This window comes from Chiloscyllium punctatum, chromosome 10 (assembly GCF_047496795.1).
Source record: "Chiloscyllium punctatum isolate Juve2018m chromosome 10, sChiPun1.3, whole genome shotgun sequence".
Classification (NCBI taxonomy): Eukaryota; Metazoa; Chordata; class Chondrichthyes; order Orectolobiformes; family Hemiscylliidae; genus Chiloscyllium; species Chiloscyllium punctatum.
Genome location: NC_092748.1, coordinates 21736830 through 21764625, shown reverse-complemented (window position 1 = coordinate 21764625; position 27796 = coordinate 21736830). Strand labels below are relative to the sequence as shown.

At 42.8% G+C, this 27796-nt stretch overlaps 2 protein-coding genes across 3 annotated transcripts in view; both read right to left on the bottom strand.

Annotated features, from left to right (window-relative positions):
- The window catches only part of rbm44 (RNA binding motif protein 44), a 141685-nt gene extending 119549 nt beyond the window's left edge, over nt 1-22136 (bottom strand). Inside the window, exon 1 of the mRNA XM_072578668.1 lies at nt 21167-22136. The gene's annotated coding sequence lies outside the window, so the exon portion shown is untranslated. The remainder of the gene's footprint in view (nt 1-21166) is intronic.
- A 153-nt stretch (nt 22137-22289) lies between these two features.
- Nucleotides 22290-27796, bottom strand: part of LOC140481934 (leucine-rich repeat flightless-interacting protein 2-like) — a 140423-nt gene continuing 134916 nt past the window's right edge. For both annotated transcript variants that reach the window (XM_072578666.1, XM_072578667.1), the window contains exon 27: nt 22290-25674. In XM_072578666.1, the coding sequence (XP_072434767.1) occupies nt 25564-25674 (111 nt within the window). In that variant the 3' untranslated portion in view covers nt 22290-25563. The remainder of the gene's footprint in view (nt 25675-27796) is intronic.

Here is a 27796-nt window from a genome sequence, read left to right as displayed (position 1 = left end):
GGAAAAGTATGAGGTGATTCACTTTGGAAGAGCAACTGGAATAAAGAATACTAGGCTAATGGTGTGATTCTTGGAGGTGTAGATGAGCAGAGAGAAATCGGTGTCCATTTACACAGACCCCTGCAAGATGCCACCCAGGTAGATAGGGTTGTTAAGACGACATACAGTGTGATTGCTTTTATTGGTAGAAGGATTGAGTTTTGGAGCCACGAGGACGTGCTGCAGCTATACAAAACTCTGATGCGGCTGCACTTGGAATGAGAAGGATGTGGAAGCTTTGGAAAAGGTGAGGAGATTTACTAGGACGTTGCCTGGTATGGAAGGAAGGTCTTATGAGGAAAGGCTGAAGGACAAGAGGCTGTTTTCATTAGAGAGAAGGTTAAGAGGTGACTTAATTGAGATATAAAAGACAATCAGAGGGTTAGATAGGTTGGACAGTGAGAACCTTTTTCTTTGGATGGAGATGGCTAGCACAAAGGGACATAGCTTTAAATTGAGGGGTGATAGATATAGGACATATGCCAGAGGTAGTTTCTCTACTCAGAGTGGTGAGTGGTTTCAGACTCACTGCCTGAAACTTTAGTAGACTCGCTAAATTTAGGGGCATTTAAATGGCCACTGGATAAACATATGGATGAAAATGGAATAGTGTAGGATATTTACGCTTCAGATTGGTTCCACAGGTTGGCTCAACATAGAGGACCGAAGGGCCTGTACTGCGCTGTAATGTTCTATGTTCTAAGTAACGAAGAGGACTGATGCGGGCAGAGTGATGGATGTGATCTATATGGACTGACTGGATAGCAAAATTAGATCATATGGAATACAGGGAGAACTAGCCATTTGGGTACAGAACTGGCTTGAAGGTAGAAGACAGTGGTTGGTGGTGGAGGATTGCTTTTCAGACTGGAGGCCTGTGACCAGTTGTATGCCACAACGATTGGCGCTGGGTCCACTGCTTTTCATCATTTATATAAATGATTTGGTCATGAAGGCATAGTTTGCAGATGACACCAAAACACGAGGTGTAGCGGACAACGAAGAAGGTTACCTCAGAACACACAGGATCTTGATTGGATAGACCAATGGGCCGTGGAGTGGCAGATGGAGTTTAATTTACATAAAATGTGAGGTGCTGCATTTTGGAAAAGCAAATCAGGACAGGACTTATACACCTAATAGTAAGGTCCTAGGGAGTGTTGCTGAACAAAGCGTCCTTGGAGTGCAGGCTAATAGATGAGATTCACTAGTGTTTTAACAGGCCCTTCGGCCCAACAAGTCCACATCGACCCTCCAAAGAGTAACCCACCCAGACCCATTCACCTACTCCTTATTAATGCACCTATCACTATAGGTAATTTAGCATGGCCAATTCACCTGGCCTGCACATCTTTGGATTGTGGGAGGAAACCGGAGCACCCGGAGGAAACCCACGCAGACACAGGGAGAATGTGCAAATTCCATGAAGGCATTTGCCCAAGGCTGGAATCGAACCCGGGTCCCTGGCACTGTGAGGCAGCAGTGCTAACCATTGAGCCACTGTGCCATTAATAGTTCCTTGAAAGTGGAGTCGTAAATAAATAGGATAGTGAAGGTGGTGTTTGGTATGCTTTCCTTTATTGGGCAGAGCATTCAGTATAGGAGTTGGGAGATCATATGGCTGGTTTGCCCAAAACATCAATTTTCCTGCTCCTCGGATGCTGCCTGATCTGCTGTGCTTTTCCAGCACCACACTCTCGACTCTAATCTCCAGCATCTGCAGTCCTCACTTCCACCTAAGTCATGTTGTGGTTATATGGGACCTTGATTAGACCATCTTTGGAATATTGTGTGCAATTCTAATCTCCCTTCTATAGAAAGAATATTGTGAAACTGGAAAGGGTTCAGAAAAGATTTACAAGGATGTTAGCAGGGTTGGAGGGTTTGTGCTATAGGGAGGGGCTTAATAGGCTGAGGTGGTTTTTCCTGGAGCATCACAAGCTGAGGGGTGACCTTATAGAGGTTTATAAAATCATGAAGGCCATGGGTAAGGTAAATAGACAAGGTCTTTTACCTAGGGTGAGGGTGTCCAGAAGTAGAGGGCATAGGTTTAGGGTGAGAGGGGAAAAATTTAAGCAGAACCTAAGGGGCAAGCTTTTCATACAGAGAATGGTGTGCATATGGAATGAGCTGCCAGAGGAAGTGGAGGAGGCTGGGACTAGATTAGTTTAGGGTATCTGGTCAGCATGGACAAGTTGGACCGAAGGGTCTGTTTCCGTGCTGTACAACTCTATCTAAGCCTTTAATGCTCTGGCAGTCCCAGTCTATTATGAAAATTAAAATCCCCGATAACGGTGGCACAGTGGTTAGCACTGCTGCCTCACAGCGCCAGAGACCTGGGTCAATTCCCGCCTCAGGCGACTGACTGTGTGGAGTTTGCACATTCTCCCCGTGTCTGCGTGGGTTTCCTCCGGGTGCTCCGGTTTCCTCCCACAGTCCAAAGATGTGCAGGTCAGGTGAATTGGCCATGCTAAATTGTCCGTAGTGTTAGGTAAGGGGTAAATGTAGGGGTATGGGTGGGTTGCGCTTCGGCGGTGCGGTGTGGACTTGTTGGGCCGAAGGGCCTGTTTCCACACTGTAAGTAATCTAATCTAATCTAAACATCCTTATTGTTCCTGTAAGTCTCCTCAATCTCCCTGCATATTTGTTCCTCTAACTTCCATTGACTATTTGGGGGGGCCTATAGTACAATTAATAATGTCACCATCCTCTTCTTATTTCTTCGCTTCACCCACAAAGCCTCACTTCATGATCCTTCTGTTATTTCATCTCTGATTACTCCTGTGATACTTGCCTTAATTAGAACTAACCCCACCTCCCCTCTTTCTACCATCTCTGTCCCTCCTAAAACACCTGTACCCTGGCATGTTAAGCTGTCTATCCTGTCCCTCCTTGAGCCATGGAATGTAGTATATTTGGATTTTCAGAAAACATGAGATGAAGTGCCAAGTATTAGATTATTAGCATAGATAGAGGTTTAGCTAACAAATAGAAAAGAGCATTTGGAGAAGGGGGGGCATTTTCAGGATGGCAACTTGTAGCTGGAGAGTCACAGTGATCAATGCCGGGGGCACAATTATTTGTAGATCTATGACTTGTTTGAGGAAAGAGTACGAAGTATAGCCAAGTTTGGAGGCGACACACAAATAGGTAGGAAGACATATGCTGAGTTTGCACAGGGACACAGACAGGTTAAGCAAGTGGGCAATGACTTGCCAGATAGAATATAATGTGGGAACATGAGAGGCTGGATGAAGAAAAACTGACTATTATTTAAATGCAGAAAAACTACAGCAATCTACAGAACACAAGGATTTGGGAGTCTTTGTGCAGAAATCACAAAAAAAGTTAGCACTTAAGTTCAGCAAGTAATAGGAAAGGAAAAAAGTAATGACATTCTTTATTTCAATGGAAATGGAATATATGAGTAGGGAGGCTTTGAAAAAAAAAACTAAACAAGGCACTACTGAGACCACAGTTGGAATATGGTGAACAGGTTTGAATCCAGAATTGAAAGAAAGATATACTGGTATTGGAGGCAGTCCAGAGAAGTTTCACTGAGCTGATACCAAGTATTGATGCACTGTCTTATGAGGGGCCTCATGGCATCGGAATATAGAAAAATGAGAGATGACTTTAATAAAACAAGCTGCTGAATTCTGACAAATTGGATAACTTGGGATAGAAAAACTAAATAGTGATTGGATGGGGGTTGGGGGGAGGTTCAGTTGCATGTAAAATTAGAAACAAAGATAAAGGAAAGAATTACTGGATTCGTAATGGGGTTGATAGTTACCAAAAAACAAAAGGAAGGGACAGGATATGTGAATGTCATATTGTACCAAGGAACTTTAAAAATGTCGACAAACCCAATAATAGGACAAACTTAAAAGCTTTGTATTTTAATGCACAAAACATTCAGAATAAAGGCAGATGAACTGAGGTGCAAATTTAGGTAAATAAATATGATCTCAACGCTATTACAGAAACATAATTACAAGGAGATCAAAACTGGGAACATAACATTCATGAATATTTGACCTTTCAGTGAGAGAGGATGGAGGAAAAGGTGATGCAGTAGCACTGTTAGGAAGAAATAAAATGAGAAGAGTTGACAGAGATGATCTTGGTTCAGGTGACGTTGACTCCATTTGGGCGGAGGGAAAAAAAACATCTTGGGTAGGAACACATTGGTAGCAGTGTACAGACCCCTGAACAGTAACTTCTCAGTGGGAAAGGCTATAATCAAGAAATAATAGGTGCATGTAAAAAGAATAAAGTCACCCATAATGATTGCTCTAATCTTCACTTTGATTATGTTAATCAAATTGGAAAGGATAGCTTACACCATGAAATTCAGAGTGCATTACAGATAGTTTCATAGAGCAATTTGCCATGGAGCAGGCCCTCTTGAATTTCGTAATGGGTAATGAGACAGGTTTAATAAATTACCCGAGTAAAAGATCCCCTTGGAAGTAGTAATCACAACATGATTAAATTTAATGTTCAGTTTGATAGTGAGAAACTTGGGTCATAAACAATTGCAATTTCCTTCATTTATCTGAATCAACAAAATGAGGAGTGTTAGCTAAAGTGAAATGAGTGGCTCGATTAGCAGGAATAACACTGTGGTAGGAATTTAAGGAAGCAATTAGTGACTCTCAGCAAAAATATTTCCCAATAAGAAGGAATGATACTAAGAGAGGGATAAACCAACTAGGGTAACCAAGAAAGATAGGAGAGTATTAGGTTGAAAGAAAAGCATAGAGCACAGGAGTACAAAGTTGGTGATAACCCTGATAGGGAAAATAAATGATGGGGACAAACCAATAAGAAATACAAAATCCAACAGCAAGACCTTATACAGAATATACAAAAAGGAATACAGACAAGTAAAGGTGAATGTGGACACCTCAAAATAAATCTGGGCAACAGTTTTAGGAACAAAGAAATAGCAGAGAATTAAAGATATTTTGCATCGCTCTTTATGGTGGAAGATATTTTGAATATTTCAATAATACCAAAGAATACAGGTGAGGAATTAAGTAGCATTACCATCATTAAAGTAGCAGTGTTAGACAAACTAATGACCCTAAAGGCAGAGAGGTCGAAAGACCCTGATTGCTGGCATCCTAAAAAAGAAGCAGCTACAGAGATACTGGATGCATTGATTGTAATTATCCAAAAAAAAATCGCAGGATTCTGGAGAAATACTAGAAAACTACCAGAAAAATAATAGAAAACGATTATTATGACACCTATTCAAAAAGGAAGGGGAGCAAAAAAAAAGTAACAATAGGCCAATCACCCTAACATCTATCGTTGGGAGAGTTTTGCAATCAATTATGAAGAAAGTAATTGCAGAACATTTGGAAAAATAATCTAATCAATGTGATGCTTTGGAGAGGGTGAAGAGGAAGTTGCCTAGTGTGGAGGGCATTAGATTAGGATTATTTTCATGAGAAAGATGGAGTGGTGTATGTGTGTGTTGGGGGGAGTAGTTCCTGATTGAAGTTAACAAAATCATGAGGGGCTATAGACAGGGTAGATAGCAAGAAGCTTTTTCCGCAGTGTGGGGGACTCAATTACTAGGGGTCACGAACATAAGGCGAGGAGGGAAAAGTTTAATGGAGATATGCGTGGAAAGTTCTTTACATAGGAGGATGGTGGGTACCTGCAACATGTTGCCAGTAGGGGTGATAGACACAGACACAATAGTGTCATTTAAAATGTATCTGGACAGACAGATACATGAATGGGCAGGGAGCAGAAGAATACAGCCCTTGACAAAATAGGTGTCAGGTTTAGATAAAGGATCTGTCCAAGTGCAGGCTTGGATGGCTGAAGTGCCTGTTCCTGTCCTGTAATTTTCTTTGTTAAAAGTGGGAAATTGTGTCTGACTAATTAATTAGAACTTTGCTGAGGAAGGCTCAACCCGTGTGGATAGGGGGAAACCAGTAAATGTATTTGGACTTCCAGAAAACATTCTACAAGTTAGACTTGGATCGAGTCTACAGGTTTCTTAAGGGGAAGGAAGAGCAGCCAGAAGTCGTGGTACACATCGGTACCAATGACATAGCTAGGAAAAGGGAATGTAGGGAGTTAGTTTGGAAGCTGAAAGACAAGATGAGCAGAGGAGTAATCTCAGGATTGCTATCAGCGCCACAGGCTAGTGAGGCTAAGAACACGGTGAGCACGGATGAAAATGTGGCTGCAGGGCTGGTGTAGGAGGAAGGGTTTCAGATATGTGGATGATTGGGATACCTTCTGGGGAAGGTGGGACCTGTACATGAAGGTCAGGTTGCACTGAATTGGATGGGTACCAATATCCTTGGTGGGAGGTTTCTAGAGCTCTTTGGGAGGGTTTAAACTAATTTGACAGGGGTTGGGAACCGGAGCTACATATCTGAGGATGGAGTGTGCAGAGAGTCTGTGAAGAGGGACAGATATTGATAGGGCAAAGGTGCAGTCAGTATGATGGGTTGAAGTGTGTCTATTTTAACATAAATAGTATTAGGAATAAGGGCGATGAACTTAAGAGCGTGAATCAGTACTTGAAACGATGATGCTGTGGCCATTACGGAAACTTGGAGAGGGCAGGAATGGTTGTTGGATCTTCCGAGGGTTAGATGTTTCAAAAAGAATGGGGAGGGCAGAGGGAGGTAAAAGAGATGGTGTGGGGGGGGGGGGGGGGGGGGGGGGGGGGTGGGGGGGGGGGGTTACACTGCTAGTCAGCTGTAGAAAGGGAGGTCATCAAGGAGGGTTTGCCTACAGAGTCAGTACGGGTGGAAGTCAGAAACTGGAAGGGAGCAGTCACTTTATTGGGAGGTTTCTACAGATCCCCAATAGCAACAGAGACCAAGGAGCAGATTGAGATGCAGATTTTGGAAAGATACAGAAGTAACAGGGTTGTTGTCACGGATACCTTTAACTTCCCTAATATTGATTGGAACGTCCTTAGTTCAAGCAGTTTGGGTGAAGCAGTTTTTGTCAGGTGTGTCCAGGAAGGATTCCTGACTCAATATGTAGACAGGCTGACTTGAGGGGAAGCCAATATTGGATTTGGTACTTGGCAATGAACCAGGCCAGGTATCAGATCTCTGTGGGAGAGCATTTCGGTGTTAGTGATCACAATTTCCTGACATCTACTATAATTACGGAGTAGGGTGGGAGTAGGTATGGGAAAGTAATTGGGGGGAGGGAGAATTACTATGCCATTATGCAGGAACTGGGGTACCTAAATTGGGAACACGTTCTAGGGGAATGCATAACAGAAATGTGGAGGTTGTTTAGGGAGCACTTGCTGGGAGTGCTGAATAGGTTTCTTCTACTGAGGTAAGGAAGGGGTGGAAGGGTGAAGTAACTTTGGGTGACAAAGGATGTGAACATCTAATCAAGAGGAAGAAGGAAACTTACTGGAAGTTGAGGTGGTAAGGATCCGACAGGTCTCTAGAGGGTTAAAAGGTAGCCAGGAAGGAACTGAAAAATGGACTTAGGAAAGCTAGAAGGAAGCATGAGAAAAGCTTTCACAGGTAGGATTAAGGAGAACCTTAAAGCATTCTACACTTATGCGAGGAACAAGAGGATGGTCAGAGTGAGGGTAGGGGCAATCAGAGATAGTGGAGGGAATTTATGCCTGGAGTTGGCGGAGGTAGGGGAGGTCCTCAATGAATATTTTGCTTCAGTATTCACTACTGAGAGAGACCTTGACGTTTGTGAGGACAGCATGAAACAGACTGATATGCTCGAACAGGTCCATGTTAAGGAGTACAAAGTTAAAAATCACACAACACGAGGTTAGAGTCCAAAAGGTTTAATTGGAAGCACACTAGCTCCAAAAGCTAGTGTGCTTCCAATTAAACCTGTTGGACTATAACCTTGTGTTGTGTGATTTTTAACTTTGTACACCCCAGTCCAACACCAGCATCTCTAAATTATAATGTTAAGGAGGAGGATGTGTTGAATATTTTTAAAAATGCAAGTTCCCTAGATCAGCCGGGTTATACCCAAGATTACTATGAAAAGCAAGGGATGACATTGCTGCGCCTTTGGCGATGATCTTTGCATCCTCAATGTCCACTGAAGTACTGCCAGATGATTGGAGGATGGCAAATGCTATTCCCTTGTTCAAGAAAGGGAGTAGGGATAATCCTGGGCATTACAGACCAGTCAGTCTTATGTCTGTGGTAGGCAAATTATTGACAAGGATTCTGAGAGACAGGACTCATGATTACTTGGAAAACCGTAGTTTGGTTAGATAGTCAGCATGGCTTTGTGAGGGGTAGGTCATGCCTCACAAGCCTTACTGAATTCTTTAAATATGTGACAAAACACATTGATGAAGGTTGAGCAGTGGATGGGATGTACATGGATTTTAGGTAGGTGTTTGATAAGGTTCCCCACGGTAGGGTCATTCAGAAAATAAGGAGGAATGGGATAGAGAGAAATTTGGCTGTCTGGATACAGAATTAGCTGGCCTTTGGAAAACGGAGGGTAGTAACAGGTGAAAAGTATTCAGCATAGAGCTCAGTGACCAGTGGTATTCCACAGGGATCTGTTCAGGAACCTCGGTTTTTTATGATTTTTATAAATGACCTGGATGAGGAAGTGGAAGGATGGGTTAGTATGTTTGCTGGTAAAATGAAGATCGATGGAGCTGTGGATAGCGTGGAGGGCTGTTGCAAGTTGCAACAGAACACTGACAAGATGCAGAACTGGGCTGATAAATGACAGATGCCGTTCAATCTGTAAAAATGTGAAGTGATTCATTTTGGAAAGTAGAATTTGAATTCAGAATAGAATTAAAGACAGGATTCTTAGCAGTGTGGAGGAACAGAAGGATCTTGAGGTCCATGTCCATAGAACCCTCAAAGTTCCCACCCAAGTTGATAGGGTTGTTAAGAAGGCATAAAATAAGGAGGTTTCATTAGAAGGGAGTTGGGTTTAAGAGCCACGAGGTTATACTGCAGCTCTACAGAGCCCTTGTTGGACCACACTTGGAATGTTGTGTTCAGTCCTAGTCGCCTCATTATAAGAAGGACGTGGAAGCTTTGGAGAAGGTACTGAAGGGATTTACCAGGATGTTGCTTGGACTGGAGGGGATGTCTTATGAAGAAAAGTTGAAGGAGTTAGGGCTTTTTTCACTGGAGCAAAGAAGGATGAGACGTGACTTGATGGAGGTGTACAAGATGGAAAGGCATAGATAGATTGGATAGTCAAAGACTTTTACTCAGGGAGGAAATGCTATCATGAGGGAGCATAATTTTAAGATGATTAGAGGAAGATTTAAGGGAGATGTCAGAGGTAGATTCTTTACACAGTGTGGTGGGTTTGTGGAATGTACTGCCAGCAGTGGTAATAGAGTCAAATACGTAATGAACATTTAAATGACTCTTGGATAGGCACAGGGATGATAGTAAAATCAAGAATATGTAGGTTAGTTTGATCTTAGAGTAGGATAAAAGGTCAGCACAACATCGAGGGCCGAAGAGCCTATGTTGTCACAAAAGATTAAATCATTATAGAGTCCACCACGTGGGTAGTAGTATCTTGGTATAGATAAAGAATTGGCTCGGGAGCAGGAAACCGAACATGAGGATAAGGTTTCTTTTTCAGGGTGGGAACCAATGACCAGCGGGATTCCACAGGAATCAGTGCTGGTACAATATATACTAATAACTTGGAGAAAGGAAGGAAATTTACTGTCGCCAAATTTTCAGATGACACTAAAATAGATGCAAAGACAGGTTGTAAGAGGGGTACAAAAGTTTACAGGAAGATAATGATCAGTTAAGCAAGTGAGCAAAAAATTGGTATATGGAGTATGTGAGAAAAAGCGAAGCTGTTCAGTTTGGAACAAAGAACAAAAGAAATGTTATTTAAATGGAGGAAAAACTGCAGAAAGTGTAGCACAAAAGGACTTGGGGATACTTGTACATGAAAGACAAAGCTAGCACATAGCTGCAGTTAGTAATCAGGAAGGCAAATGGAATGCTGACCTTTATTTCAAGGAGGTTAGATTAGATTAGATTAGATTAGATTACTTACAGTGTGGAAACAGGCCCTTCGGCCCAACAAGTCCACACCGCCCCGCCGAAGCGCAACCCACCCATTCCCCTACATCTACCCCTTTACCTAACACTACGGGCAATTTAGCATGGCCAATTCACCTGACCTGCACATCTTTGGAGTGTGGGAGGAAACCGGAGCACCCGGAGGAAACCCACGCAGACACGGGGAGAATGTGCAAACTCCACACAGAGAGTCGCCTGAGGCGGGAATTGAACCCAGGTCTCTGGCGCTGTGAGGCAGCAGTGCTAACCACTGTGCCACCGTGCCGCCCACAAGAGTAGTCTGGACCCTTGTCCACTTAGAAATACAGCAGGATCTGTTAATCATTAGATTAGATTTCCTACAGTGTGGAAACAGGCCTTCAGCCCAACCAGTCCACACCGACCCTCTGAAGAGTAACCCACCCAGACCCATTTCCCCTCTGACTAATGCACCTAACACTACTGGCAATTTAGCATGGCCAATCCACCTGACTTGCACGTCTTTGGACTGTGGGAGGAAACCGGAGCACCGGGAGGAAACCCACACAGACATGGGGAGAATGTGCAAACTCCACACAGAGAGTCGCCCTGGAATCGAACCTGGGACCCTGGTGCTGTGAGGCAGCAGTGCTAACCACTGAGCCACTGGTTGAAGGGTAAGAGTTGAAAAATGTTACTGCAACTTTACAAGATGCTGGTATGACCAAATCTAGAGTACTGTGAGCACTTTTGGTCCCCTTAAGGCAAGATATTGTTTCATTGGAGGTAGTTCAGAGAGGATGACTACAACAATCCTAGAATGGAGGGATCATCTTATGAAGAAAGGATAAACCGATTGGGACACCACTCACTGGATTTTAGAAGAATGAGGGGTCACCTCATAGAAGCTTATAGGATTTTTAAAGGGGTTTGACAGAGTAAATGCTGAGGGAATGTTTCTCCTGATGGGAGAGTTTAAGACCAGACAGCATGGTCTCAGAATAAAGGAGTGCCAATTTAAAACTGAGATTAGGAGTGCAGGGGTGGCCTGTACCTGTACATACCAAAACGGCCCATAACTACTTACATGAAATTGCCTAAAAATAAGCAAAACTATGCTTGCTTACACAAATCAGAGAAAACTGATACAGTAATTAGGAAAGGCAAATTTAGCAAAGGTGGCGCTTTCTTTTCCTCTTAAAAAATGTAACATTTATTTTCTTGCAGGAACAGCAGTGACGGATGATATAGTTACATGCAAGAGTTTATCCCACCCTCTTTAGAATCTGTGGGACATCAATACTAATTAAGTTTGAAGTGGACTGGATCAATACTTCCTTTATAAATTTTGAGTCTATATATGATTGTTATCTTACTGGGTGAAGTAATCTATGGATACAGTACTGGAGGAGAGCAGAGAGGAAACAATTACACAAATAGTGCTGCAAAAGCAATGTTAGAACAGGAAATGATGATAGCAGCAGTGAAACAGCAAGAAGCCAAAGATGATTAATGGAACTTTTTAAATTTACAAGCAGCACTAGCTCAGAGGAAAGAACAGAATGGATTAAAAATGGAGCAGCATTAGGAACAGATGATACTTGGAGAAAGGTAAGGTGGTAGCTCCCACATTGCGCCAACAGACCTGATGCAATGTTTACCATGGATTAGCATATGTAGGCAGGGATAAAATGATACAGCTAATATATAATTGCTGGTGATGCAAAGGAATGGGAAGAGACATAGCTAAATTTTGCCAGAGGTGTACTGCATATGCACAGACAGAATCAGGACAGGGAATTAAAATTAAAGTGAGCTATCAACCCCATCCATGAGGACCATGGGAACACATTCAAATGCACTTTATTAGGTCCATTCCTACATAGTCATAGTAAGAAATTCTGTCTGGTCATAGTCGACCAGTTTACCAAACGGGTATAAGTTTTCCCCGCAAAGGACTCGGAACAAAAATACTGGCAGCTGAAATAATACCCAGATGGGGGTGCCCCTACAACTAGACTCAGACTAAGGGACCCATTTCACATGCATGTATCTGAAGGAAGCACGTAAACTCTTGGGAATAACACAAAAGTATCATATTCCCCCACACCATCCACAGAGCTCAGATATGGTAGAGAAAATGAACAGAACACCAAAAACTGCTCTCACCAAGACAATGATCGAAGAAAGGTTTAGATAGACCCTTTCCCTACCAGCCATTCTGATGGCCCAGTTGGCAACGCCCATGAGGCCCAGTGGATTAACACACTTTGTTCTCACGACAGGACAGGGAATAACACTCCCCCAGGATCTAATCACAGGATGGAGGGTGGCAAACTACTAGCAAAGGATACATCTGGAGTTCCACGAAACCTTTCTGTAAGCAGTTACACATACTTCACAGACAGGAACAAGACCAACAAGCTTATCAAGGATCAGGAGTCTGAGGGACACCCAGGACAAACAGGAATGCCAGCCCCAGGATCAAAGGTCCTGGTGAAAATAATCCCAAGCAAGGGTGCCTTGTCCCCTTGATGGGATGGATCTTGTAGTTAATATTATCAGCAGAACCAGGATCCTTGACCCCAGGATGGCAAGCGGAATAGATTAAGGTGACATGAAATATATGTAGCACAATTGCACAGTGAAGACAGTACTTAAGAATATTGCTGAAATTAGCATGAGTATTAAAAATCCTAATCCTCTGTGGGGTCCTCTTAATGTTGATCCCATCAAAGGATGATAGGTAAGTGGAGACAAGACATTTGAATGTGATCATGTCTTTGTGCATGCAAGAAGACAATGTCTCTCATTGCTGGGCCTGCACACACATCCCCATACAGTCTACGGTAGGGATACCCCTGTGATGCATCCTGTTTGAGGTCCCAAAATTTGTTAAATATAGTTTAAGGCATGGAGATATAGAAGGGCAGCCTATCAATGGGAGGAGGTACCTAGTAAATGCTGACCGGGATACAGCACAATGGAAATCAGCACGGTACAACCTGGCCATCTTTGCAGGGTGTTGCCAGCCTAACGACAAGACCTCACAACAGCCTCCCTTTGTCACACTGACTAACACTTCAGGAATAGGGAAGCCATCAGAATGATTTTGCTTAGAAATAACAGGTCCTAAAGGGCTGGAACTGGGAATTAGTAACTGTATTCACACATACAATGGCACCCGGTTGACCTTCAGGAAACTCTTGTGTAAGGGAACGTTACTAAAACGCTGATACCCAGAGTTTATTGCCCATACAATGACGCCTACTTTGTGTGTGGACACAGAGCCTATGGCTGGCTGCCACCATCCTGGACAGGGTCATGTTATCTGGGCAATATGGTATCATTCATGCATCACGCATCAGGCCTCCTGAAGGGGGCACCTAGTCAGCACAAACTTGCAATTTTAGAAAAAGAAAGGTTCTTTGTCACAATGATATCTGGGCATGGTACAGCCAAGCTATCAATATCTGGGGATGTTCACTGTCCACGGAATAGTAAGTATTGTTATAGTATGTCTGCGTTATGTAATTTTTTGGTTTCATCAATTATTTCATCACCACAATAATGAAGATGACCGCTGAAAAGCTACGGACCAAGAAGGTGGCCTTACTACGCACCACCAAACCAACAAATTATTCGTGGAACGATGAATAGAAATAACGAGCTCACTGAATGACAAGAGGAGGATCATGGATGCGAGGACACTGCAGCAAGACTATTCTTGTATTTTGATTTGGACTCTTTAACTCTGGTTTGAATTCATGGGCTCTGATTTAGACCATTTTAGATTTTGATTTAATCTGGCCTAGCGTCATAGCAGAATTTGTAGGGTTACCTGTACCTGTGTACCGAAGAACCTCGATTACCCGATCGCGATGGGCGGGCACTATTTCATTCAGCTAATCGATTATTTGGTTAATCGATTAAATGCCTTTCCTCTGGGGCTCGGAGTTTTAAAATCTGCTCCTTGTTCAGGAGACTGCAACAGCACACACCATGCGAGGCCCTCCCCTCGATGCTGCCCAACACCTCCCTCCGACCTTCCCCCCCCCCCCCCAACCCCACTCCTCCTGGCCCCCAATACCGGCCCACAACTCACCCCGCCCCCAACACCGGCCCACACCTCCCCCTGCCCCAAACCCAAGCAACCCCTACCCCCGTGCCCAACACCGGCCCACACCTCCACCTGCCCCAAACCCCATGCAACCCCCACCCCTGCCCCCCCCCCCCCCAACACCAGCCGACACCTCCCACCCCCACTGCCCCCAACACCAGCCCACACCTCCCCCGCCCCAAACCCCATGTAACCCCTACCCCCAACCCCATTCACACTTGCCCCCTCTCCAGGACAGCTGGATTGGACAGCAAGACTGCTGCAGCTGACTTTGTGGGGTAAGTCTCCAAATAACTAACTAACTAACTAACACACACACACACACAAACACGCCTTTTTACTGCAACGTTTTGACAGGTTCCATCTTTGCCCTGTACAGGTCAATATTGGAGAGATTATGTGGGGAAGGGGGGGGTTTAGGGTCACCCCTGTGTAGAACTCCAGGGAAAGTGTGGGGAGAGAGAGGGCGCGGGCAGTTAGTCATTTGGAATCAGTGCCTGTTTAATCACTGTAAACAAAAGACATGATCACTGTTGGAAACACGTCTTTGATGTAATGTTTCTATCGGGACCTCGACATCTCCTTCGGATAATCCAATTTTCGGATAATTGGTATTTCGGATAATCAAGGCTCCTCTGTATACCAAAATGGTCAATTAAAAATTAGCAAGACTAAACAGCCTATTTACAAAGTGAAACATAATGGCATCTTTGAACAGGATTACTTCAAGGTCAGCAAGGGGGCCCTATGAGAAACCATCCGAAACAGTCTTGATAAGAGGATGCATAAAGATAAACAAGTGATTCAAGAGGTTGCGATCAATGAAAGGACGATTGTCCCAGTAAATGAATAACACCAGGTGAGAGTCTCAGCCCAAGAACCGATCAGCTTGACTCCCTAAACAGCTGCAAAGACAATAGCTAAAGTTATTTTGTAGGAAACAGTTGTTTCTTTGAAATTACTTCCAATATTAAGAAATAGGTTCTAGATAAAGGTTCTTCAGATAATCACAGAAGTAATCTTCAACATAAAAGGAAAAATACACTCATCATTGATTTGGTGTCTCTTAGGATTGGGTATACGGTATAAGAGGGAAGGACATAGCGGCCATTGTATATGATTACTGTCTCACAATGTATAAAAAAATTGCTGTACTCATTGTAAAAACCAATGTCCCATTGATCTCTCTTCCAGTCTGAGCCAAATATTAAGAGAAAAATTGTTTTCTCACATTGAGGCCAGATTCAGGGAAGATCCTTTGGCCCTTTCCCTGGATAAACCTGTTTATGCTTGAATAAAAGTCTACCACTTGCCTAAATCCTGCCTGCCTCCTGAGTCTTCATCCCTGGTCAGCAGCTGCGGTCCTACAAGGAGGAATTTCTTCTCTAGAAGATTGAGTGTCTTTGGTATCCCTAACCACAGAGAGCTGAGGGCATTGCCCTTGTATTTATGGAAGGCTGAGGTAGACGGATTCTTGATTAATCAAGGGAATCAAGGTTTTAGGGTAAAATGCAAAGTGGATGCGAGGAATGTTGGACCAGCTATGATGCAATTAACTGTCAAAGCAGGCTCAAGGGGCCTACTCCTGTTCCTTTCGCATGGCCGATACCACCATTTATTTACTGTCCCTACTCAAAATCCTGGACATCCCTTCCCAATAGCACTGAGTGTATCTATGCATATGGTCTGTAACAATTTAAGAAGGTAGCGCACCAACATGTTCTCAATGGCAAGTAGAGAATGGTAACAAATTCTGGCCTCACCAGCTTCAACCACACACATAAGAAAATTAGAAAATCTGCCTAAAAAGGTGTTTTATCTCCATCCGGACTGCTGTATATAGTTATGGCCACCACACTTTGGGAATTATAGAATAATAGTTTGAAGATTAATGAGAATTGTTCCAGGAATGAGGAACTTCAGTTCTGTTGACAGGTTGGAAATATTCTTTATAAAGAAAAAATTGAAGATTCTTGAATATCTCTATCAAATCCATAGTGGGATAGAATAATTGGGAAGAAACCATTCTTACTGGTGTAAGGATCGAAAACCACAAGACACAGATTTAAGGCTAGCATAATGTTAATATGAGGAAAGCTTATGCAGAAAATAGTTAGTACAGAGGAACCTCACCTATGCAAACTTCAGATTATCTGAAGATGATTTCAAGGTCCCGCAAAACATTATATCAAAGACGCAAGCATACTTGATTTACTTGTACTGAAGAACATGTGAAAACGCAGGCAAAAGCAAAGAAACTCAGGCAGCTCAAGCATCAGCGGCTGGATTTTTTTTAGGTAAGGGTTGTTACATCAACGTTTGCAAAAATGAGTAATTTACAGTACTCCCGTCACTATAACCAGGCCATTTATAGAAACAAATGGCCAAGGACATTAATGCATGCGCGAGGCGATGATCGAGTCTTTCTATCGTGAGACTGAGCCCCCTGAAACTGACAAACGCTTTTGCGATTGTAGAAGCTGTTTGGGAGCTCATTTAATGCTGTCTTCACCACTCTTTGCCAAATGCTAACTACTGCAGTTTTAAAAAGTTTTCTTGTGATATCATTGCTTTATTTTGTTCATCATATGAAATTTGTGTCCTGTTGCACTCAAGACATTAGAACATAGAACATAGAAAAATACAGCGCAGTACAGGCCCTTTGGCCCTCGATGTTGCGCCGATCCAAGCCCACCTAACCTACACTAGCCCACTATCCTCCATATGCCTATCCAATGCCCGTTTAAATGCCCATAAAAGAGGGAGAGCCCACCACTGCTACTGGCAGGGCATTCCATGAACTCACGACTCACTGAGTAAAGAATCTACCCCTAACATCTGTCCTATACCTACCACCCCTTAATTTAAAGCTATGCCCCCTTGTAATAGCTGACTCCATACGTGGAAAAAGGTTCTCATGGTCAACCCTATCTAAACCCCTAATCATCTTGTACACCTCTAAACCTTCTTTTCTCCAATGAAAACAGCCCCAAGTGCCTCAGCCTTTCCTCATACGATCTTCCTACCATATTAGGCAACATCCTGGTAAACCTCTTCTGCACCCGTTCCAGTGCCTCCACATCCTTCCTATAGTATGGCGACCAAAACTGCACACAATACTCCAGATGTGGCCACACCAGAGTCTTATACAACTGCAACATGACCTCAGGACTCCGGAACTCTATTCCTCTACCAATAAAAGCCAGTACGCCATATGCCTTCTTCACCGCACTATTTACCTGGGTGGCAACTTTCAGAGATCTGTGTACATGGACACCAAGATCCCTCTGCTCATCCACACCAACAAGTATCCGACCTTTAGCCCAGTACCCCATCTTTTTGTTACTCATACCAAAGTGAATCACCTCACACTTAGCTACATTGAAATCCATTTGCCACCTTTCTGCCCAGCTCTGCAGCTTATCTATATCCCGCTGTAACCTGCCACATCCTTCCTCACTGTCAACTCCACCGACTTTCGTATCATCCGCAAACTTGCTCACCCAACCTTCTAGCCCCTCCTCCAGGTCATTTATAAAAATGACAAACAGCAATGGTCCCAAAACAGATCCTTGCGGAAAACCGCCTATCTGTGCCCCGAACTAATGAGTCCCCAATAACTTTTGCTCTGCTCTTCTCCGCCCTTCCCTTCTGAGCAACGGGGACAGGCTCCATGCCAGAGGCCTGAACCCCACTGCTTACCCCTGAGTCGTCCCCCCCACAAGTATCCAAAACAGTATACTTGTTCTTGAGGGGAATGGCTGCAGGGGGTCCCTGCACTGGCTGCTTTCTCCCAGTCACTGTCACCCATCTGTCTGCAATCTTTGGAGTTACTACTTCCCTAACGCTCCGATCTATGACCCCCTCTGCCTCCCGAATGATCCTAAGTTCATCCAACTCCAGCTCCAGTTCCCTAACACGGTCTCGGAGGAGCTGGGGATGGGTGCATTTCCTGCAAGTGTAATCAGCAGGGACGACCATGGCATCCCTCACCTCAAACATGTTGCAAGAGGAACACTGCACTGCCTTCACTGCCATCCCTCTAAAAGTAACCTTTTAAAAAAAACAAACTAGGTCTAAAAAAATAGAACAAGCAAAATGCAGCACTTACCTACTTACCACAACGGGTCTTATTATTAGGTTAGAGGAGGTTACATTAAAATTATAGATTTAAACAAATTCTCTGGTAGAGCACAGGGTTAGATCAGCACGACTTCCTTTGTTTAAGGTAAAATCCATTATCCGAATAAAATAGTGGCCACCCATCTCATTCAGATAATCAAGGTTCCTCTGCATCGGGAACACACTGCCACATAGTGTGGTGGAGGCAGGTTTAACTGAGGCATTCAAAAGGGGAGTGGGTTACTACCTCCAAAGGATGAATGGTCAATTATGAAAAGGTGGTTGAGTGGCATTAAATGAATTGCTCTTCCAAATAGCATGCAAAGAAATGAAAGGTTAAATGGCACTTTTTTGTATTATAATCATTCTAAAAGGTACACAAATCTGTATGGGAATATGCATATTCAAAGAGTGGCCGAAGCTGACCCATGTTCAAAGCTAGTAGCACCATGTTCCTGTGGTTTCTTCTCCTTTCAATGTCATTTGTCTGCATTCTAACAGAATAGATGCCTTACAATATATTACCATGCAAGTATGATGAAGCCAGACTTTCTATCCATGCAACATTTCTACACTGTGACTCCAACGATCAAGCACATTGCAGCACTTGCAAGATACTTTTCCGCTATATAGCAGTACAGAGGTCGATCCCAAAGAGATTTATATTGAGCTTGAGGAAGGACCTGATGAATCACTGAGCATGAATGAGAAGAAATAAGTGGAAGGAAAAGAAAGAATCCAACGATAGACAGTGATACTTTTTTTGAAGTCTCAAACCTGTTTAGAGCCTGAATATGCCCTTCTTTAATTAGAGTCCACTGAATTAAGTCTAAAGGATTTGGTTACAAAATAGGCTTTATAAAATGATAATTTTAAATACAAAGCAATTTTAAGACCATCAGAAGCATCCCCCAAGATCTAGCAAAAACTCAAAGGTTCACTGCCTCATCTTTTTGGTTCGTAAAGTTCAGTGGCCTCGAAAAATTTGATGACAGTATTGATGTTTTTGTCATAATCAATAAGATTCCACTACATTGGGACTACTTACTCCAACGTTCATACTCCTAAGGGAGGCGCCTTGGACTTAGCAGTTGACACCTGCCCAGCATCAAGATGGAGGAGAATCAGATAGAAAGTGATGACAAAGGAATCACCAACCACACCATTACATTCAGTTCTATTTCATGCAGGTAGAGACATTGCTACAAGAGACATGAAACTTTCAAGTCAATGCCATTTTCAATCCAATTAATCACTTTCTCAACTTACAGTGTATGTGCAGAACTATCAAATTACAGGGGTAGAAATGGTGGGAATTACATTGGGGTCCTCTTATGATCCAGTACAACTAAATATTATGCAATTTCAGTCCAAGCAGGTCCCTCAAAATAAGTTGTTACTACAAAAACTTATAATGATGATTATTCATGACATGCATACAGCAGATGGTCCAATGCTGTGATGCCATGTGAAAGTTTGGGATAAGGGAGCTGCCCCTATTCTCTCATGTGGCTTTTGCATGACATTGCACATCAATAGCCTCTTGCATTTTGGAACACATGGCAATACTCGAGAAACACTATTCATAATCAAATAAAAAAGGGTGAGGATCCGTCAATAACTGGATGCAATGTAGTAATTAAGACATGCTAATCTACAGACCTCATACAGAAATGCGTTTGATACAATTCATTTTATTTCTTACTCTAGATCTATCATTGATGACATATACACTGAATTGACAGATTTAAAAAAAACAAATTTAGTAGTTCATGAGGCAGACGACCATGGATGTAGGTTTGCTCGCTGAGCTGGAAGGTTCATTTTCAGATGTTTCATCACCATACTAGGTAACACCTTCAGTGAGCCTCCAGTTGAAGCAGATAACCACACTTAAAATGTCCTTGAATGTTCAGTTAACTGGACATCTCTTCTACAAGAGTCTGTTGTAATCACAGTCCAGACTGCCATCCTATTTCACCAGCTACAAAATCAGGACCACTGACAGGTTATCCAGAGATATTTTCTCACCAGCACCTTCAGAGAGGTTAATACATGCCTCCGGAGCAGGTGTAACTCGAACCTGGGCCTCCTGGCTCAGACACCTACCAATGCACAAGAACCCATGAGTCTCCTGACCCTTGGCCCCTCAGAAACCTCCCACTCCATTAAGCATCTCTGAAACATCAAAGCTGAGAACTATGCAGAAGAAAACAATGATCCTGGAGATGATGGCTTAATATGTATTAAGCCAGTTTGTTCACCCTTCCTAAACCCAACCAATATATTTATTTAATCAGAAATCATGATAAGATGATCGGATGGGGGGGGGGGGGGGGGAGGTTGAGAGACACAAAGAACACATGCTTCACATCAACACAGCATTATTAAACCCAAACTGTGTACATCACCGCATAAAGATCTAGGGGATCCAAATCCTCGACAGAAAATCATAACAGTTCCTGTTAAAACTGAAAACCGTTCTGCACGGTGGCTCAGTGGTTGGCACTGCTGCCTGACAGCGCCAGAAACCTGGGTTCAAGTCCAGCCTTGGGTGAGTGAGTGGAGTTTGCACACTCTTACCGTGTCTGCATGGGCTCCCTCTCACAATGCAAAAGATGTGCAGGTTAGGTGAACTGGCCATGCTAAATGGCCAAGGGCTCAGGGATAAGTATAGAGTAGGTTCGGGTTGGATACGCTTCGGAGGGTCAGCGTGGACTGGTTAGGCCGAAAGGCCTGATTAACAATTTTCGAGAAGTTTGTACCAAAAATAGTCGCTGTTAAACACCCGGGGCAAAACTTCTAGTTTTCGCTTGTCTTTTTGTTTCATCTAGAAAGACTGCTCTCAACTCACCGTCCAACGGCTATTTCTCCAAACACCACTTTGCCGTCACGGCCACTCGACCGTTAACCGCCAAACACCCCACCACGCGACAGCCGCTTGGAGACAAGCAACACCTGCAACATTCACACCCCATTGGCTCAGCGACAAGGCGAGCCGTACGTCCATTGGCCCAGAGTGCCGTCACTCCAAATACGTCGCCTGATGTTCCCGCCATCTCTACGCAGAGTGAGCCACATGTTTCCCCTCCCCTCCCCGAGGGACGGGGCTCGAGACAGTAGTGAGTCGTGCGCATGAGTAATGAAGGCACGGACAGGATCGGCACCAAGGGTGGACGCACATCGTATAGTAGGGCATGGTTAGATGTATAACATGTAGAGGGCAATGGCCCGGAACACAATAAACAAACAGTAAAGAACATAACGGTAACATGCTAAACCCAAATCCATTTGCAAAACATACAGAGCATAATGGCATATGTACAGCATATTGAAGGAAATGGACATGTGCATAACTTAGAGGTAAGAGTGTGTGTGGACCATGAAGAAGGAAGTTGGAAAAGAAACAACAGAGAAATAATCTGAAGTACAACGCACAGAAATGGGCTGCTGTAAAACATACAAAGAGAAGATATCAGTGTGGCATATCTAGATGAACAAAAAGTGAAAAAAAATCAGAGGGAAAAGAGAACATGGATAGTACGTTGAAGGAAACTGGAAGAATGGAAAAGGTGGTAAAGAAACCGTTTTATTATGAAGATGCTAACAGGCTGGATTGATTTAACCTGGATTTTGAATTCATTAAAGTGAGTCACAGAGTGACAGTAACAAAATAAAGAATGACAGTATGATCCATATCCAAGCCTACAATTCCATGGATCCAGTTAAGCAGGAATAAAGCATAAGGTGGACACAGTAAACCTTCCTCTCCAGTAATGCTTCATTAAAGTATCAACTTGAGTTAACAAGAGTGAATCTGGTAGACAAAAGAGATGTAACCCAATGAATTTGAACCCAGGTTTGAAAGATGGCTGGACAACATTGTTAAAGGTAAATGATCTGCAGAGAAACCAAAGTGTATTAAAATTATATCAATGATACAATTAGCAACATCAATCTATCAGTGAAAAACGGTATAATTGCTAATTCTCTCTAAAGCATTTTATTAGCTTAAGAATGTAATGTCACCTTAAATACATTGGTGTCTTTTTGTAACCACTGATTAGCACATCAGATTAGCAGATCTCCCAATAGTTTCAATCCCCAAACAGAACACTCTAAACACATCCTCTTAAAGCTGAGACTGCAACAGGGGTTCAAGAAAAGAAAAAGAGACCAGTTTGCTGCCTGAGCTGGACTCTGTCCTGGAGAACAAAAAAAGGCTCATGTACAACATGTGAAAAATAATTAAAAGCTATAGTATGTACAGTTTTCTTTATATAATTCCCTGGACTGGCTTCCGGATTTCCTGATTTAACATCTTATTGTTGCAGTTTTCCATTACGAAGAAACAATTTTCACTTGTTGAAGCACTTCCCGTTGCTTAATGCGTACAAAATAATTTAGTTCCTGGAGCATAAATACATTCTAATAATGTTCTGACGCAGGAAGTGCTTGAATTTTTTTAAAAACACAGCAGAAAACCTTTACAAAATGCTGCTGGCCCTTCAAGCGTGAGGAGAGAGAGAGAGAGAGAGAAAACTCCAAACTCTTTTGGAAAAGAACAGAAATCCATCACTTTATATCTGAAAGATCAACCTCACTACCCTCCATAACCCTCCTATCGTTTGCTGGTGATTTTCAGCCAAACCCCACAACTTCTCCATATCCTGCTTTGAAAATTATTGAGTACTGGATAAACTTAATTACTGCTAATGTCACAGCATCAATGGAAGTTGTCTTCTTTCACACAATATTCCCTTCTTTTCTCTATCTCACCAAAAATTCGACTTCGCTCACGACATTACAAATGGCATCATCAAAAACTGGAATACAGCTGTCTCCTCCTCTCCCCACTAGTTTTGTGCTTATCTAGTAAGAACCATTAACCATTTTGTTTTGTTTCACAAGACAAATCCAAGTAATCATGTGGCGGAATTGAAAAAGAAACATAATCAATAAAAGTCAGCATCATTTGAACTCATTGACTCTCAATTAGTGCACTTTTTTATTCATTGATAGGATGTGGGTTATTGCCCAACCCTAATTGCCCACAGGGCAATTAAGAATCAGCCACATATCTTTGGGCACCCGGTACGGAGGAGGGAGGGTAGGTCTGAAGACCACCTTGTGGGTCTGCTCCTGGGCCTGGCCAAACTGGCCATAAACAGGTCCAGGCAGCGGGCCGTGGAGGGGGACGTTAGGGCCGACTGCCTGCCCCTCTTCCGTGGTTACGTTAGAGCCTGGGTGTCTCTGGAGAAGGAGCACGCGGTGGCCACCAACAGCCTAGAGTTGTTCAGGGAGAGGTGGGTGCCGCAGGGAGTGGAGTGTATTATTTCTCCCTCCAACTCTATTTTGATTTAATCCTTGCCCTCCTCTTCACTGTTTGATCACACAGCATTGCCCTTTGATTAGATTACTTACAGTGTGGAAACAGGCCCTTCGGCCCAACAAGTCCACACCTACCCGCCGAAGCACACCCATCCAGACCCATTCCCCTACATTTACCCCTAACACTACCGGCAATTTTGCATGGCCAGTTCACCTAACCTGCACATTTTTGGACTGTGGGAGGAAACCAGAGCACCCGGAGGAAACCCACGCAGACACGGGGAGAATGTGCAAACTCCACACATTCAGTTGCCTGAGGCGGGAATTGAACCCGGGTCTCTGGCGCTGTGAGGCAGCAGTACTAACCACTGTGCCACCGTGCCGCCCACAATGTGAAGGGCATCGCTTGTCACTGGCCACTCGGGTGTTTCCTTTCTTCCTGGTGGTGGAAACCGAATAAAGATTTGTGCACCTTGTGTCTTTCACTGTGTCTCACACCTGCACACACACATGGGTGCTGGGGATAAAAATAAGCACGACCCCAGTTAGGCGGTAGTGTGGGGGGAAAAAAAACCAAAAATAAATCAGCCACATAGCTGTATGTCTGGAGTCACATGTAGCTGAACCAGGTAAGGATGGCAGATTTCCTTCTCTAAAGGACACTACTGAACCAGATAGTTTTTCCTGACAATTGGCAATGGTTTCATGGTTATTATTAGATTCTTATTTTCAAGTTATTCTTGAATTCAAATTCCACTACCTGCTGTGGCAAGATTTGAACCCAGGTCCCCAGAACATTACCTGAATGTCTGGATTAATACTTTAGCAATAATAGCAAAAGGCTATTGCCTACCCCTATATTTTATTTAAAGTGAGCTTTAATACTGTTGTGGTATATTCAAAATTCAAATGGTCGATTTAGCTCAGCAACCCTCTCCATCCTCACTCCCATATTCTAGCATGCATTCCCAAGATCTGATTTGATTATTCTTTGAGACAGTGCGATTTACTCTACACCTTCTTCCCCTTAACTGTGTTTTGGGGTGACCTTGAGACAGAAATAATTGGCAACGTAAAGCTAAAATATTAATATAAAAATAAACACTGTGGGTTTTGAGAATACACTGTGGTTAGCACAACCCCTGAGTGTGTTTGCTCCTCGTTGACCTTTTATCACTCCTGACTAATAAATATTTAGTGACAACAGCAACAGCGATGAACAAAGGTATTCAATGCAATCCTCATATGTCCATTTTGTCTTGGATTATTTCTTTGGATTCTGGTAAGGCTGGCATTTATTTCCTCTTTCCAGTTGCACTAAGAAGGAAGTGGTATCTGAGAGGATTGCTAAGCCATTTCAAGAGATAGAGAAGCATCAAACCACATTGTTGTGGGACTGGAGTTATATATAAACTGCTCAACAAATTTTCTTGTCTAAACTGACTCAATCAGTTGGATTTCTACAACAATCCCACAGCTTCATGATCGCTTGTTATAGGATCAGGTTTTTATTTCCAGATATTTTAAATGGAATCCAAATTCTCAAACTGCCATGGTGGATAATGATCTCCTGTTCTTGAATTTCTTCAATTCGTAAATATAACCATCACACAAATCATACATTTGAAACCAAATCCCTTGTTAAAGCAAAGCTATTGTTTGCTAATGGAATCATACATTGTAGAAATGAGATAGTACGTAGGCCACTTGGCCTATCGTGCCTGTGCTGGAAGTGTTGAACTGAAAGCCTTCTAAAGAAAACAGCATAAGTGGTGAGTCAGAAACATGTGCAATTTTTTTCCTTTTTTTCCCCTTCTCCGCAGTGTGTATGTGGTAACAGTGAAGCGTCTCATTGATAACTTTAAAAAAAAGCAAGTTCCCATAATAGGCAGCCAGACTCAAGACTTGGAAGTGGGCCCTCTACTGCTGTGATAACAGGGCACTCCGGTTGGCTTTCATCTTCTCCAGCCTTTTTGTTAGATGACTGTTACTCATTTCCAGCTCCTCAATTTTATCCTGTGCCGAGCGGACCTGTGAGGGGGGCAATATTGTCACAGATTCATATGTGAGCAGCTTCTAAGTTGTTCACAGCTCCAAAAATTTAGCTTTTTACTCTAACTTGCATGAATCAAAACTAAAAAAAATCTAGTATGGCACAAAGACCGATCATAAAATTACCCTATCCACTTCTTCCCAGAACCATAATAGGATTTCCCTTCTGTCCCATCAGTCTCCACATTCAACATATCAAGCACCAACATTTATGTTACTTCAAGTGTGTTGCTACCAGCAAATATGTCTTTTCTTTCCTCTTCAGTATTCTAAGGAGCTGTTTCCTCATCAATCACCCCAAAACCTCCCATTCTGAGGCACCTTCTAATGCAGATGCAGGTGCAACACCTGTTTTTTCACACTTGCTCCTCTCTATTGTCCAGGGTCATAAACTCTTCTTACACGTTACATGTGATTTAACTCTACTTTTTAAAATTGGGTGTACCATATTTATTGCTCACAACGGGAGCCTTTGCAATAGGGAAACTGATTGTAGACTGAGAATAGCATTGATGAACATTTCTGTTCAATCTCCAAATGTAATCCTGCATTTACAATCATTTGTAATTTTAGTTCTTTGTTCCACCTTGACCTTGCTCTCCTACACTGTTAATGAAGCTCAAGAAATAGTACCTCATTCTTAATGAAGCACTTGATAGCCTTTCGGACTGAGCATCAAATATAACAATTTCTGATTGTAACCTCCACTTTCACTTTTTGTTATAGCTATTGGCAGCAATACTTTTACTTCCATTTACACCACTAGTTCTACTCAGATTTCTTTACCTATTCCCCATCACCAAAACCTTTGCAGTGCCATTACTTTTATCATTTAATGTCTTCTGCCCATCATGCCTTTCATTTTCTGCTTTCACTCTTCCCATTTGCTTGCTTAAAACCTACTATATTTCAAACTTGACTTACAATGGCATTAGCATCAGTGAATCTTCCACCACAATCAACATCCTGGGGGTTACCATTGAAACCAAACTGGATGGTCACATTAATAACTATAGTTACAAGAGCAAGTTACAGACTAGGAATTCTCCAGGGAATAACTCACTTCATTTTCCCAAACCCTATCTCTACCACCTGCAAAACACAAACCAGCAAAACACAAGCCAGGAGTGTAATGGAATACTCCCCAAATCCCATTTGACTGGTAGCCCAACCACCGCCTTCACCATCTACAAAATGCACTGCAACATCATCATTGTAGCATCACCAAAGCTCCTTCAACAACACCTCCAAAAATGTAGCCTCTTCCATCTAGAAGGATGCGGGCAGCAGCTACTTAGACAAGTCAGCATTATTTATTCTCCAAGTCACACACCATCCTGACTTAAAATGGTATCGCAATTCCTTCACTGTTGCTAGTTCAAAATTCTGGTGTGCTCTTCCATTTACACTCAAATGGGCTGCAGTAGTTCAAGAGGCACCTGTCCACCACCTATTAAAGAGCAGGTACAAATGAGGAGGAAATGCTGGCCTACCCAGCAACACCCACAATTCACAAAAGAACTAAAGGAAACATCTGTCAGTTCAAATTGAAGGTTAGGGATCTGAAGTATTATCTCTATACCTCTCTCCACAGGTGCTGCCTGAAGTGCTGTTAACTTTCTGCACTTCTTTTGTTTTAATTTTATAAAGTCACACAGTTTGTCGCAGTACAGAACAGACGGTCAACATCTTTTAACATCCCCAGATCTAATTCCACTGTTTTGTTCGCTTCCCATACCTTTCCATATTTATTTTGGATTTGAGCAGATAACCGCATGTTTGAATAGAAATTATGGGCTGTGCTTCTTCAGTTTGTGGAGACATTTCTGTATTTTCACCTAGCTCTGCTAAAGTAAAATTATCCAAAGCTCTTTTTCATTTTTTGTGATTTTTCTTAATGCATAATCTTTCATTTCTATTTCATCCCACAGTGGAAACCACCTCTGGCTCTTTACCTTAAAGTAACCTTTAAACACTTTGCAAATCTTTACGGGTCATCCTTTAAGCTTCTCAACTCTGACAAAGGAAAAAGCCCTAATTTTTCAAACGTGCCTCTATCAATCTAAACTCCTTTTTCTTGTTAAATATCCAGTGAATCTAT